This window comes from Oncorhynchus gorbuscha, linkage group LG01, assembly GCF_021184085.1.
Source record: "Oncorhynchus gorbuscha isolate QuinsamMale2020 ecotype Even-year linkage group LG01, OgorEven_v1.0, whole genome shotgun sequence".
Lineage (NCBI taxonomy): Eukaryota > Metazoa > Chordata > Actinopteri > Salmoniformes > Salmonidae > Oncorhynchus > Oncorhynchus gorbuscha.
In genome coordinates this window covers 71499047-71515096 of record NC_060173.1, presented here as the reverse complement: position 1 = coordinate 71515096, position 16050 = coordinate 71499047, and the positions used below count along the sequence as shown (strand labels likewise).

At 40.5% G+C, this 16050-nt stretch overlaps 2 protein-coding genes across 2 annotated transcripts in view; both read right to left on the bottom strand.

Moving 5' to 3' along the window:
* Positions 1–1263: 1263 nt before the first annotated feature.
* LOC124014559 (nck-associated protein 5-like) lies at positions 1264–16044 on the bottom strand. The gene is made up of 4 exons (XM_046329746.1): positions 13671–16044; positions 6660–6777; positions 4952–5033; positions 1264–1735 (listed from the first exon to the last, which is right to left on the bottom strand). The coding sequence occupies exons 1-4, from the start codon at positions 15935–15937 to the stop codon at positions 1410–1412; spliced, it is 2793 nt and encodes a 930-aa protein (XP_046185702.1). The 5' UTR covers positions 15938–16044; the 3' UTR covers positions 1264–1409.
* LOC124046165 (nck-associated protein 5-like) overlaps positions 15993–16050 on the bottom strand; it is a 63703-nt gene continuing 63645 nt past the window's right edge. The window contains exon 9 of the mRNA XM_046366283.1: positions 15993–16028. Coding sequence (XP_046222239.1) covers positions 15993–16028 — 36 coding nt within the window. The remainder of the gene's footprint in view (positions 16029–16050) is intronic.

Below are 16050 nucleotides of genomic sequence, written 5' to 3'. Positions count from 1 at the left end.
TGTACAAGAAGTGTTTAACATGATTTTTGAATGACTACCTCATCTCTGTACCCCACGCATACAATTATCTTTTAAGATCCCATAGTCAAGCGCTGAATTTCAAACACAAAGACCAGGGATGTTTTCCAATTCCTCGCAAAGAAGGGCACTTTTGGTGGACGGGAGGGAAAAAACAAAACAAAAACACATTGAATATCCCTTTGTACATGGTTATGTTATTAATTACACGTTGGATGGTGTATCAATACACCCAGTCACTACAAATATACAGGCGTCCATCCTAACTCAGTTGCCGGAGAGGAGGGAAACTGGTCAGAGATTTCACCACGAGGCCAATGGTAACAGTCAGCGTTTAATGGCTGTGATAGGATAACATTATAGTTACTCCATAGTACTAAACTCAATGACAGAGTGAAAAGGAAGCTTGCACTGAATAAAAATCTTCTAAAACATGCATCCTGTTTGCAACAAGACACCAAAGTAATACTGCAAACAATGTGGCAAAGCAATTAACTTTTGTCCTGAATACAAAGTGTTCTGTTTGGGGCAAATCCAATACACCACATTACTGAGTAGCACTCTAGACCGTCATTGTAAACAATAATTTGTTCTTAACTGACTTCCCGGGTAAAAATAAATAAACATATGTTCAAACATAGTGGTGGCTGCATCACGTTACAGGTAAGCTTATAATTGTTAAGGACTGGAGATTTTTTCAGGATAAAAAAATGGCGCTAAGTACAGGCAAAATCCTAGATGAAAACCTGGTTCAGTCTGCTTTCCACCAGACACTGGGAGATTAATTCACCTTGCAACAGGACAATAACTTTAAACACATGGCCAAATCTATACTGGAGTTGCTTACCAGAAGAACATGAATGCTCCTGAGTTACAGTTTTGCCTTAAATCTGCTTGAAAATCTATGGCAAGTTCTGAATATGGTTGTCTAGTAATGATCAACAACCAATTTGACAGAGCTTGAATTATTTTGAAAATAATAATGGGCAAATGTTGCACAATCCAGGTGTGGAAATCTCTTAGAGACTTACCCAGAAAGACTTACAGCTGTAATCGCTGCCAAAGGTGCTTCTGCAAAGTTGACTCAGGGGTGTGAATACTTATGTAAATGAGATATTTCTGCACTTAATTTTCAATAAACTTGCTACAATTTCTAAAAACATGTTATAACTTTGTCATTATGGGGTCATGTGTGTAGATGGGTGAGAGAAAATATTTTGAATCCATTTTGAATTCAGGCTGTAACACTACAAAATGTGGAATAAATCAAGGTGTAGAAATACTTTCTGAAGGCACTGTATCTCTGGACAAGATATCTCTGGGCTTTACCTGAGGCTAGTCTGGGCAGCCTGCTCTGAGTATCACATACACTGGCACAGGTCACAAGGGGCTCAGACAGGGATGGGATGGGCTGAAGGAAGGAAGGCCACAGTGGGATAAGGCACTGATTGGACAAGGGTCACAGTGGTGTCAGATAACGAGGAGTTGACAAGCTCTGGTTGGCTGCAGGGATGGTCCTTTGAGCCGGCAGGCACTCTCCACCTGGGTAATGGGGAGAGTGACACTTCTGCACTTGAAGAACTGGGCACAGTGGGTGGGCTGAGGGAGTGACCCTGGGCCGATGGGGACTTGGGAAGGAAGTGGAGGAAGGAGGAGGAATCAAGGAGGGTGAACGTTCCAATGCCGCTGTCCAATGTTCGCATCTTGCAGCCGGAGCCTGAGACACAAGGAGAACACATGATGGGGCTAGGGGATGCAGGCAATGACAGGAGTTACACACAACAAAAGGAAAGAGATAACGGAATGACACATTTTTATATAATTGGTTGAAGAGGAATCAACAAAAGACAAGCACATGCCTATTGTAGTGCATCAAATAAAAATGAGATACAATAATACTGCAACAATTATTTATGCCCAAAGAATAATCTAAACTTCCTCATGACCAGTTTAATAATCTAGGAATGAATGTGTTTCTAATAACATTGGGAATATGTCTCAACAACATGAACTGCAATCTCAAAGTGCATCACTATCCACAACATTATCCATTAAATTTCATGCATTTTTTTTCACTCCAACCTGATTTGTTTGTATGTTTCCTCCTTGCCCCTGTCCTAACTCACCTACATTATGTTGTGCATGAGGGTGTCCTAACCAGCAGTGACTGGCTGCTGACACCCAGGCAGCCTTGTAGAATGTCAGTGCATTAATGTAACAGATGGTCTGGTTATTTCATTCTACCACACTCGACAAATGTCCTCTAAGAACCAAATGGATGGCAGTGCAGTACAATTACATGTAACTGTGACGCTGGCTTATGATTCCTCGCTAATTAACACTTGATGCCATTGTTTGCACCAGAAAAAAATTGGCTTCACCCAAAGAAGGAAAATCGGGCACTCTTTAACCATTGATTTAGTGTCCGTGTCAAATGAGGTGAATATGTGCTATTGTACAGCACTTTGAGATATCAGCTGATGTACAAAGGGCTATATAAATACATTTGATTTGATTTGATATTGTACTTGTTGGTGGCAAACCTATTGCTAATGAATTACTGTTCGAGCTGTATTGAATACGTATACATTTACAATGTAATACAATTAACTGTGCATATCATATAGTATGCTGGGCTACAAAATAGGTCAAGTACAGTGATGACTTATTTTTCATTCTCATACCTCTCGCTTTGATACAATGAAAAAAAACAGCAGTTTCAGATCTTATGTGAACTTTTTGAAAGAATTGGAAAAATAAATAAATAAAGGTTTTATTCCCGCTGTCATGAAATCGAAAACCAGACCAAGCCGTTGATGCTTTATTCTGAAATGTTTCAACTGTCCCTCCAATGAACTGGCACAGACAAACACAGCTCAGAACAAGATATCCTGAATTCAAACATCAAAGTCTTTGTCATGCTAACATGATTTTTGACATAATATCCAGTAGATTTCTTTATCATCTGAAAATATTGTCTCCTCTCCAGTGATCCAGAGAAAAGCTGGACTTAAAACAGGTGGGCTGTTATAACTGACAACTTCTTTGATAATTGGGTGTCTACATTTAGTATGCATTTTATTCATACATGAAGATGATTAAACTTAAATGATTCAGGTGGTCAGTTTCAAATTGTGATAAACAGCTCTAGAAATAAATAACGATGAAAGTAGCTCTTACTTGCCTGTCACACAAACAGGAGTAACTAATAAAGGTAAGAGCGCGATACAGATCGCAGACGTTGATTGATTTGTGTTCTTGAAGGCAAAAATTATCAAGCACCTTTGTGACACTTCCTTGCATGGGCAGGCAGCATCAGAGGGGTTGACCATTGATTGGCATGTTTACAGTTCATCCATATTCAAGCATTCAAGATAATGTTTGAAGTTCAATGCACAGCAGCATAGTTCAAAGTACTAGTCTAACATAGTCACATGTTCATACTAAAGCCTGTCATGCCATTTCAGTCAACTATACCCCAATAAGCCAAAATGGATGAATCAACATAGTTTCTTCATTATTTCAACTTTGCGTCAATGTGGCTAGGTGGTTGAATTTGCAAAAAGTCAACCAAGTCAATACAGTTTTTGTCACATTCAGCTAATGAAACTCTTTAAAAGTGTGAAAAAAAATGTGATCTGTGTTATTTCCTGATAGTTTCTGGTTGAAAATACAATCTACACAGGACCAGCAGGTTTGCATGGGTGGGAGTTTCGGCTTTCCAAGGTGACATCACCATGCGGTAAATTGGTTGATTGACCAATAAGAAAGAGTGCCAAACCTCTGCCAATAAAAACTAGTTTCCAGTTTTTGCTTCCTCACTTAGACCACTCCCGGACAGTCCGAACAACATTCTTGCTTGAGAAATAGTTTTTTGCTAAAAATCTATTTCTGACCATTTTAATGGAAAGCCATTTACAGTTCGGTTTGTTACCCAGAAATGATGGAATGTTGATTAAAAAAATGGCTGTCATGGGCCTTTAAGCACACAGTGCCGTAGGGTTTCAAGGTTTGGTATGGGTTGATAGGGGTAGGGGTTCTTAGCCTAAAAAGTTAGAAAATCACTTCAGTACAGACCAAAGATCTTTATGAGTCTATGAATTAATTCTGAGGAGACCTAAATGCATTTGTTACATACACACTTTACAGATGTCTTTGGCAGACAGATTTTACAAGTAAATTCATTCAAAAAGCCAAATATTTAAAAACACATCAGCATATTCTCCTCAAATGGCACGAAGAAAATTGCTCAAATATACTGAGTGACATTTAGACCTCCACTCACTTGGAAGTTGATTCTAGTTGCCTTTAAATTGGATACTTATATTACTTCTTAGACTCGTGCAGAGTTGAAACATTTCATTTTAGCATGCTTGGCAGGGGCTTTGATACTATCTAAATTGTCCTTAATTATAGAGACAGAGCAAAAGAGCACTGTACTTCAGTATTTCTCTGTGAAGTTAAATGCACAGAAGGAAATCAATAAATCTGAGTGAGGGGGTGTCACGTACAGTCAAAACACAGTGTTTGCCCGCAACCTTGCTCTTTCAACTGTGGTTCCATCTCTTTCACTCTGGTTCACAGGTTAAACTAACATGTCAGAAAAGAGGTCAGAGAGCTAGGAAGGAAATCTGCCAGTATTAGCAATGCTTCAGTAATTTGATGGCTGAAAAATGTAAAATGTTTTCGGAACCAGGTTTGAAAAATACTATATTGGGGTTTAAACAGAGGATAAAATTGGCCTTAACTGATGGAAAGAGTACACTTGTGTAGATCTAATAAAATTGGATAGGTGCAAGTTGGGCTTATGACCATGAAACACCTATCTTATTCTTAAATCTACATGAAGTTCCTATGGGTAGGAGCAAAAGGTTGCTTCTCGACAGGTCCAATCTACCAAGTTCAATACAAACAGTTTTCCTAAATCCCTTACCGATCACGTGATCTTGACTGGGGCTCTTTAATGCAGCTCCATTGTCGTTATCAGTCCTAAGGTTCATCCTCTGTGTTTTTGTCTGTTTATGGGAGCAAGAAGAGAGAATAATTATACCTGTATGGAACAGAGGACTAAATTTGTTTTTGTGAATTGTAAAGAAGTAGATGAGGTGGCAGGTAGCCTACTGGTTAGAGTGTTGGGCCAACAACCGAAAGGTTGCTAGTTCAAATCCCTGAGCTGACAAGGTAAAAAGTAATTCTGCCCCTGAACAAGGCAATTAACCCACTGTTCCTAGTCCGTCATTGTAAATAAGAATTTGTTCTTATCTGGCTTGCCTAGTTAAAAAAAAAAATTCAATAAAATTATTTCTCTATACTTGTGATTACATATTTAATTTGTGGTTTGCAATTTACCATCATGGTTTGAATCTATGATTATAAAGTGGTATGAATGTATTCCTTACAAACGCAGACTGATTGGCTGACTCAAATTTCCTCTTTCATGCAATCCTTTATGTTAAGACATGTTTTGAGTTCTTTGTAAAGCAAAATCTCACAGAAATTGTCATTGTTGACTTATTTTTACCCCTTGGTAATCTAATTGAACAGCGGCAGTCAGACTTTTTGTTAAGTTTGGTGGGGAAAACAAATTTAATAAACTAATTCAATTGCCATTTTAGTTGTCTAGATTATCTATTTGTGCAACAGGCTAACAATATTTATCTGAATCACATCAGGACAATGATGGACTGTCATTGAAAATGCTTCTAAGCAATGTTCATTCTAATGATCACTCCATTATCAAGACTGCCTGTGAATGTTTGTAGATACTGTACCTAAATAGTCCATAGATTTTCCTCCGTATCTACATGAAGTATCTACAGTATCTCCTGCATGTTTGTGTGCATGTATGTGTGAAAGCATGTGACATGCGTGAACGTGTGTTGGAGTGATTCACACAATCTGTGAAACACAAAGTTTTGTTCTGGTTATCTGTTTCATTGGTGTGTCTTTGTTTATATATCTTTGTTACACATTTCTCTCTCATCTCATAGTTTTTTAATCTCTCACCCTAATTCCATATCCATCTGATCTGCCACATATCTTCCTGGGTCCTTTATATTCTTCTCATATTTTCCTTTCTTACGGTCACCCATCCCCTTTCTCTTGAATTCATCTCACATTTCTACTTTTGAATTAGATGGGACCTTGCGAGGTCAGTTTTGATAATACAGTATTTATTTAGCTTCACTTCCTTTCTGTATAGATTGTGGTATTATACAGAAATACTACCGTTCAGAAATGGTGTTTTCTAGTGTTAGGGAAGAGATTGCAAGTCTTTCAGAGGGTCTAGGCTACTGACAGGTTGAAATGAACTAGCACAGTTAAATGTTAATATAATTTCCTTATTTTACTTATGGTCCATGCAAAGTGGTGTTGGCACAAATTGTAATACACAGAAATACAGTTCTCACTCACTGGCCATGCAGACATGTATATTCAATAAAAATCCATAGACATTTAATTGACACGTCGTAGAGTTATAGTCATTTAATTTTCCAGTCAATTCAAGTCATTGGACATAGAATTTGTATGGGAAAATGCCCATAACATTAATTGAGCAGTTCTCAATTGTAGTTCCAGTTACAATTTAATCCCTGCACTGAATCAAATCAAATCTGCATTCTGGGTAAAATGGAATGTACCTTTGTGTCCCCACAGATGCCAGTTTGTCCTTGCATGATGCTGTTAACTGAGGCTCCCTGGGAGGCCATCGAGAGGCAGAGGAGAAATGCATCTTGGGAGTCTCTTTTCCCCACCGAGCTGAAAGAAAACAGGTTCACTCGACCACTATAATCTACGTATCTTTCATATTTACGCAACATGCCCAGGGTGTTCCAGATAATAAAGTAATGTGCAGCCGCTGCCTACCTCTTGAATCCTCACTGTGCTAAGTGTCTAAAATGTGTCAGAACTGGTCTCAGGACTTAGAAGTATTATAAATGTTTCTAACAGCGCTTAATAAAAATATTTTAAGATATCTGGGGCAATAAATCACCTCAAGGAAAGATATGAAGAGATCTGTTTGATAGTTCAATCAAGTGGTGATGGTTAAGTGTACATGAGGTATGACTTAAAATGGAGAACTCAGTATCTTTAATTCTTCAGACTAAGATGTTGTGATGGTCCAAAGTTTTAGAACACCTACTTATTCAAGGGTTTTTTGCTTTATTCTTACCATTTTATACATTCTAGAATAATAGTGAAGATATCAAAACTATGAAATAACACATATGGAATCATGTAGTAATCAACAAAGTGTAAAACAAATCTAAATATTTTTGAGATTCTTCAAACAGACACCATTTGCCTAGACAGCTTTGCACATTCATGAAGTGGTCACCTGGAAGGCATTTCAATTAACAGGTGTGCCTTCTTAAAAGTTAATTGGTGGAATTTCTTTCCTTCTTAATGTGTTTGAGCCAATCAGTTGTGTTGTGACAAGGTAGGGGTGGTATTCAGAAGATAGCCCTATTTGGTAAAAGACAAAGTTCATATTATGGCAAGAACACCTCAAATAAGCAAAGAGAAACGACAGTCCATCATTACTTTAAGACATGAAGGTCAGTCAACACAGGACATTTCAAGAACTTTGACAGTTTCTTCAAGTGCAGTTGCAAAAACCATCAGGCGCTATGATGAAACTGGCCCTCCTGAGGACAGCCACAGGAAAGGAAAACCCAGAGATACCCCTGCTGCAGAGGATACGTTCATTAGATTTACCAGCCTCAGAAATTGAAGCCCAAATAAATGCTTCACCGAGTTCAAGTAAAAGACAAATCAGGCCTTCATGGTCGAATTGCTGCAAAGAACCCACTACTAAATGACACCAATAAGAAGAAGAGACTTGCTTGGGCCAAGAAAATGGACATTAGACCAGTGGAAATGTGTATTTTGGTCTGGTGTCCAAATTGGAGAATTTTGGTTCCAACCTTCGTGTCTTTGTGAGACGCGGTGTGGGTGAACGGATGATCTCCGCATGTGTATTTCCCAACGTAAAGCATGGATGAGGAGGTGTTATGGTGTGGGGGTGCTTTGCTGGTGACACTGCCTTGAATTCTAAATAAATCACAGACACACTTAACCAGCATGGCTACCCCAGCATTCTGCAGTGATGCGCCATCCCATCAGGTTTGGTTTTAGTGGGACTATAATTTATTTTTCAACAGGACAATGACCCAACACACCTCCAGGCTGTGTAAGGGCTATTTTATCAAGAAGGAGAGTGATGGAGTGATGCATCAGATGACCTGGCCTCCACAATCCCCCAACCTCAACCATATTGAGATGGATTGGGACGAGTAGGCTGCAGAGTGAAGGAAAAGCAGCCACTAAGTGCTCAGCACATGTGACAACTCTTTCAAGGCTGTTGGAAAAGCATTCAAGGTAAAGCTGGTTGAGAAAATGCCAAGAGTGTGCAAAACTGTCAAGGCAAAGACTGGCTATTTGGAGAATATCAAATATAAAATATATTTTGATTTGTTTAAAACCTTTTTGGCTACTATATGATTCCATATGTACATGTCATTGTTTTGATGTCTTCACTATTGTTCTACAATGTAGAAAATGTAAAAATAAAAATAAATGCTTGAATGAGTAGGTGTTCTAAAACTTTTGACTGGTAGTGTACAGTCATGGCCAAAAGTTTTGAGAATGACACAAATATTAATTTTCACAAAGTCTGCAGCCTCAGTTTGTATGATGGCAATTTGCATATACTCCAGAATGTTATGAAGAGTGATCAGATGAATTGCAATTAATTGCAAAGTCCCTCTTTGCCATGCAAATGAACTGAATCCCCAAAAACATTTCCACTGCATTTCAGCCCTGCCACAAAAGGACCAGCTAACATCATGTCAGTGATTCTCTAGTTAACACAGGTGTGAGTGTTGATGAGGACAAGGCTGGAGATCACTGTCATGCTGATTGAGTTCGAATAACAGACTGGAAGCTTCAAAAGGAGGATGGTTCTTGGAATCATTGTTCTTCCTCTGTCAACCATGGTTACCTGCAAGGAAACATGTGCTGTCATCATTGCTTTGCACAAAAAGGGCTTCACAGGCAAGGATATTTCTGTCAGTAAGATTGCACCTAAATCAACCATTTATCGGATCATCAAGAACTTCAAGGAGAGCGGTTCAATTGTTGTGAAGAAGGCTTCAGGGCGCCCACGAAAGTCCAGCAAGCGCCAGGACTGTCTCCTAAAGTTGATTCAGCTGCGGGATTGGGGCACCACCAGTACAGAGCTTGCTCAGGAATGGCAGCAGGCTGGTGTGAGTGCATCTGCACGCACAGTGAGACAATGACTTTGGAGGATGGCCTGGTGTCAAGAAGGGCAGAAAAGAAGCCAGTTCTCTCCAAGAAAAACATCCGGGACAGACAGATATTCTGCAAAAGGTACAGGGATGGGACTGCTGAGGACTGGGGTAAAGTCATTTTCTCTGATGAATCCCCTTTCCGACTGTTTGGGGCATCCAGAAAAAAGCTTGTACGGAAAAGACAAGGTGAGCGCTACCATCAGTCCTGTGTCATGCCAACAGTAAAGCATCCTGAGACCATTCATGTGTGGGGTTGCGTCTCAGCCAAGGGAGTGGGCTCACTCACAATTTTGCCTAAGAACACAGCCATGAATAAAGAATGGTACCAACACATCCTCCAAGAGCAACTTCTCCCAACCATCCAGAAACAGTTTGGTGGCGAACAATGCCTTTTCCAGCATGATGGAGCACCTTGCCATAAGTCAAAAGTGGCTCGGAGAACAAAACATTGACATTTTCGGTCCATGGCCAGGAAACTCCCCAGATCTTAATCTCATTGAGAACTTGTGGTCATTCCTCAAGAGGCGGGTGGACAAACAAAAACCCACAAATTCTGACAAGCTCCAAGCATTGATTATGCAAGAAGGGCTGCCACCAGTCAGGATGTGGCCCAGAAGTTAATTGACAGCATGCCAGGGCAGATTGCAGAGGTCTTGAAAAAAAAGGGTCAACACTGCAAATATTGACTCTTTGCGTCAACTTCATGTAATTGTCAATAAAAGCCTTTGACACTTATGAAATGCTTGTAATTATACTTCAGTATTCCATAGTACCATCTGACAAAAATATCTAAAGACATTGAAGCAGAAAACTTTGTGGAAATTAATAATTGTGTCATTCTCAAAACTTTTGGCCATGACAGTTTACAGTTACATACACTTAGGTTGGAGTCATTAAAACTCGTTTTTCAACCACTCCACACGTTTTTTGTTTAAAACTTCTCTTGGATAGGGGGCAGCTTTCGGAATTTTGGATGAAAAGCATGCCCAAATTCAACTGCCTGCTACTCATCCCCAGAAGATAAGATGTGCATATTATTAGTAGATTTGGATAGAAACACTCTGAAGTTTCTAAAACTGTTTGAATCATGTCTGTGAGTATAACATAACTTATTTTGCAGGCGAAACTCAGAGGACAAGCCATTCAGATTTTTTTTTTTAGGTCACTCTTTTCAATGGGTTTTCATTGGGAATCCAGATTGCTAAGGGACCTTCTTGCAGTTCCTACCGCTTCCACTGGATGTCAACAGTCTTTTGAAATTGTTTGAGGTTTTTCCTTTGTGTAATGAAGAAGTAACACTGTTCAGAATGAGACTAGAGTGAAGAGGACTCTTTGTTAGAGGCACGTGACCTGAAAGCTAGCAACAGTTTGTTTTCCTCCTGTATTTAACACAGATCATCCAGTCTTCAATTTGATTGATTATTTACATTTAAAAATACCTAAAGTTGTATTACAAAAGTAGTTTGAAATGTTTTGGCAAAGTTTACATGTAACTTTTGAGATATTTTGTAGTCACATTGAGCAAGTTGGAACCGGTGTTTTTCTGGATCAAACACACCAAATAAATTGACATTTTGGATTTATATCGACGGAATTAATCGAACAAAATGACCATTTGTGATGCTTATGGGACATATTGGAGTGCCAACAAAAGAAACTCGTCAAAGGTAAGGAATTATATAAGGAATTATATCATTATTTCTATATTTTGTGTCGCACCTGGAGGGTTGAAATATGCTTGTCAGTGTTTGTTTACTATGGTGCTATCCTCAGATAATAGCATCGTTTGCTTTCGCACGAAAACCCTTGTTGAAATCTGACATGTTGGCTGGATTCACAAGTGTAGCTTTAGCATGGTATCTTGCATGTGTGATTTCATGAAAGTTGGATTTTATAGTAATTTATTTGAATTTGGCGCTCTGCATTTTCACTGTCTTTTGGCCAGGTGGGACGCTAGCGTCCCACATATCCCAGAGAGGTTTTAACAAACTATAGTTTTGTGCATGACACATGCCATTTTTCCATCAATTGTTTACGGACAGATTATTTCACTTATATTTCACTGTATCACAATTTCAGTGGTTCAGAAGTTTACATACACTAAGTTGAATGTGCTTCTAAACCGTTTGGAAAATTCCAGAAAATTATGTCATGGCTTTATGAACTTCTGATAGGCTAATTGACAACATTTGAGTCGATTGGAGGTATACCTGTGGATGTATTTCAAGGTCTACCTTCTAACTCAGTGCCTCTTTGCTTGACATCATGGGAAAATCAAAAGAAATCAGCCAAGACTGCAGAAATAAAATTGTAGACCTCCACAATCTGGTTCATCCTAGGCAGCAATTGCCAAACAGCTGAAGGTACCACTTTCAACTGTACAAACAATAGTACACAAGTATAAACACCATGGGACCACGCAGCCGTCATACCGCTCAGGAAGGAGACGCGTTCTGTCTCGAGATGAACGTACTTTAGTGCGAAAAGTGCAAATCAATCCGACAACAACATCAAAGGACCTTGTGGAGATGCTGGAGGAAACAGGTAAAAAAGTAGCTATATCCACAGTAAAATGAGTCCTATATCGACCTAACCTGAAAGGCCGCTCAGCAAGGAAGAAGCCACTGCTCCAAAACCGCCATAAAAAAGCCACACTACGGTTTGCAGTTGCACATGGGGACAAAAATCCTACTTTTTGGAGAAATATTCTTTGGTCTGATGAAACAAAAATTGAACTGTTTGGCCATAATGACCATCGTTATGTTTGGAGGAAAAATGGAGAGGATTGCAAGCCGAAGAACACCATCCCAACCGTGAAGCACGGGGGTGGGCAGCATCATGTTGTGGATGTGCTTTTCTTCAGGAGGTACTGGTGCACTTCACAAAATAGATGGCATCATGAGGATGGGACATTATGTGGATATATTGAAGCAACATCTCAAGACATCAGTCAGGAAGTTAAAGCTTGGTTGCAAATGGGTCTCCAAATGGACAATGACCCCAAGCATACCTCCAATGTTGTGGCAAAATGGCTTAAGGACAACAAACTTAAGGTATTGGAGTGGCCATCACAAAGCCCTGACTTCGATCCTATAGAAAATTTGTGGGCAGAACTGAAGAAGCGTGTGCGAGCAAGGAGGCCTTCAACCAGACTCATTTACACCAGGTCTCTCAGGAGGAATGGGCCAAAATTAACCAAACTTATTCTGGGAAGGTTGTGGAAGGCTACATGAAACATTTGACCCAAGTTAAACAATTTTAAGGCAATGCTACCAAATACTACTTGAGTGTATGTAAACTTCTGACCCGCTGGGAATGTGATGAAAGAAATTAAATCAATAACAAATAATTCTCTCTACTATTATTCTGACATTTCACATTCTTAAAATAAAGTGGTGATCCTATCTGACCTAAGACAGGGATTTATTACTAGGATTGATTAAATATCAGGAATTGTGAAAAACTGAGTTTAAATGTTTTTGGCTAAGGTGTATGTAAACTTCAGAGTATATATTTATATATATTTTTTACACTTATTGAACCTCGTTTTTGGTCAGGCAAAGACTACTGTACCTTCATTCTTTCATTTGTTTTTCTTAACCAGTACCGGTTACTTCCAGACGAGTCCTGAGCCACTTGTGGGTGTCGTAGAGAAAAACGGAGAGAATTTCCTCTTTCCACAGTGGAGTCCCATTAGTTTGTAGCTCAAACGGTTCAGACTCTACCAAACAGAATTGGCACATGGACCGTACCGACTTCAGACGAGTCTCTTAACTTGTGGTGGCTGTAGAGCAAAACTGAGTTTGTCGGCCAAACCGTTCGGATGTAACAGACATTTACGTGAGAAGACTAATTTTTAGAATGTCTCATGGTCTGAATAACACAGCTCTAGCTTTGCCATCTTAGACCGCAGATGAGGAATTGCGACACTTGCGGTTTTTATGGATTGAGACGCATCCAATGCAAAAGAAACAGATCTCTAGATAAAACTGACAGATTTTGATGGGGATGTTTTTGTAATGCAACTTAGATTGATGCACTGGTGCGTCAGTCGACTCTAGGGGGTTTAAGCAGAGATACTGATGTTGGATTTAATTGATTTTAATCATTACTGCAGCTCTGGTTACGGATATCAAAATCTACTTTAAGTGAAAAGTGACAGTATTTTTCGGTCTTTGTGGTAAGTATGACAAGTGCATTTCAATAAAGCAAAGCATTATTTTGTAATTAATGAGATGTTACATTATCTTGATGCCTCTCAAAAACATGATATTCCCAGCAGTAAAACAGTCAACATGACTTCTCAGCTACCCAACCTAAACAATATAAAAGCCTTACCTGTCCATTCGATGACCTTCACTTTTCCTCCTCTCCTTTTTGTCGGACTTTGCCTGCTTCCCACCCAATAGAGATCCAAGCTTATGGTCCTTCTTCTCCTCCTTTCCCTTTTGAATATCTACGTTTTTACCACTCGGAGCAGGGAGCTTGTTCTTGCGGAATCCGAACCAGTTTGCCAGGGATGAGACAGATTTCTGCTTAGTTTCAGTTGTCTTCTCCTGCTCTTGAGATTTCTGCAAATTCTCCTTGATTCCCATCATGACCTTCTCCTCAATGGTGGACTGCCTTTCTGGTTCCCCATGGATGGGTTCACAGAAGGTGCTAGAGAGCTGTTTGTCAGTCTGGAGATGTGATGAGTTTAACCTCTTGTGTTTCAGATCAAATCGATCACTGGAAGCCCTCAGATGTGGAGGTAGTGGCAAGCCTTCCTCAATCATGAAATTGTTAACGTGGGATCTGTTCATGGGACAATGGTAGCTGTTGGAGCAACTCATACTACCCCAAAATACATCACCAAGAGAGTTCAAAGAGCTTCCTGAGTTAGTTTTGATGTGAGTACGGACTTTTCCTGACCTGCTGACGTTTGGTCTGTCCATGTAACGTGCTCCGAAGCTGTGACTGCGAGCCTTTGCTCCGTTCATGCCCATAACTGGGTGGATAGGAGGCCGGGTAGAGACTGAGACTGAGCGCTTGAATAGCCAGCCCTCTTCATCAAATCCCCAGTCCAAAGTTACACCATTCTCTGCTGCTGTAGGTGGGAGTGTAGGCTCCTCTAGTGAGCTACAGCGGGTCTTGAGATTTCTCCTAGCATTGACCTTGGCTACAGCTGCATTGACACAGTGCATCATTGGACGTGTGTAGGTGTCCTGGTAGAGGTTTTCAAAAGTCTGCACTCCCTTTGTAGCAGTGTTAACTGTGGAGTTGTTGCCCGGCTTTGAGGTTGACTCATTGGTTTTGGAGCCAAGAAGAATGGATGACTTCACTACCCTGGTCATAGAATGTTGAGAGTTACTAACTATGTCATGGCAGAGAAGAGATGCTGAGGCCTGAGGTAAGAGCTCTGTACTTTGTGGCTCATCATTGCTTTGCTGGGACACAGGTAAACAGCCCTGGTTTGGCACCACAAAGGGGACACTATTTTCCTGATGAGAGGCTTGTGCCACAGTCCAGCTCAGTGAGGAGTGGGAATAGGCTGTTTCCTTGGATTCTTGAATAGGGGTAGAAATTGGTAAGGTATGGTGAACTTTGGTAGGGACCAGTTTCGGAGACTTTTTCATCTCAGAGCCCATTTTTGGATCCATATGAGGAGTGTCTTGCATTTTGATGGGGGCTTGAGCTTGCTTTTGTAAAATAGATGAATGATGACTTGACTGAGATTTGGTGCTATTGGTGGTTGCCTTCACGGTGCTAGAGGTTTGGGGCTGAACCACAGGCTTATGCACCTGAGGTAATGAGTCATGATCAGTTCGTATTAGTAGGGAGGTGGTCCGACCTGGTGGGGGTGGAGGAGAAAGGGACCTGATATCATTGCGAGGTGGATCGGAGTGCTGGTCTTGCTGTCTCTGTTTGAGTGGAAAGCAAGCTGAATTGTTGGAGTTGGGGGCTTTTGCTCCACTTGATGTGAGTTTGGAGACTGGTTGGGATACTTTAGATGGTCTCTTGGGGTAATCATTCAGCCCAGGTGGCTTAAATACCTTGACCAGTTTCTGAGGTGAAGAAGAAGGGGAGCTCTGTACCCTATTCTCAAGTGGCCCTGAAGTTCTTGCACCAGTAGCATTCTTACCTTTCTCAAACATTTGTACTGATGCCTTTGCTGGACCAGGTGCCTTGCTGAGGTAAGTCTTTGTGCCAGGGCCACTGGACCCAGGAGTGTTCAAGTGATTCTTGGACCTTTGATTGACCTTTATCAGTTTCTGATGTAGAGGCTGGTGCAGCTTGGCCTGGTCTGGGCCTGCGTCCACACTCTTGCTTCGGAGGAAAAAGGCCTTCCTTGCTGAGTTGCAGGCCTTAGGCATTGCTTTCCTCTGTCGGGACTCCAAAATGGTGTAGTCCTTGGTATCAATTTCACCATGGCAGTTCGGCTCTCTGTAATGCTTCGTATCCATGGAAGCACTACGCTGTCTGACCTCACTAACCCAACTCAGAGCTCTGGATGCTGAATGATGAATGGGTTGTCTCACTTCCCTAGCCCCTGTCTCTAGTTGTTTGTCTGTCACTTTTTCCTGTGGCTGTTTAACACTCTCTGGCCTCAAATTGCAACTGTCCATAACATTCCAGTTTGTAAACGCAGACTGCTTGTCTTTTTCTATCCAATTTGTATTCTCAAGTCCACTCACAGTGGTAGTGGTCGCCGTTGGGCTAAGTCCAGGCTTCAGTGTAG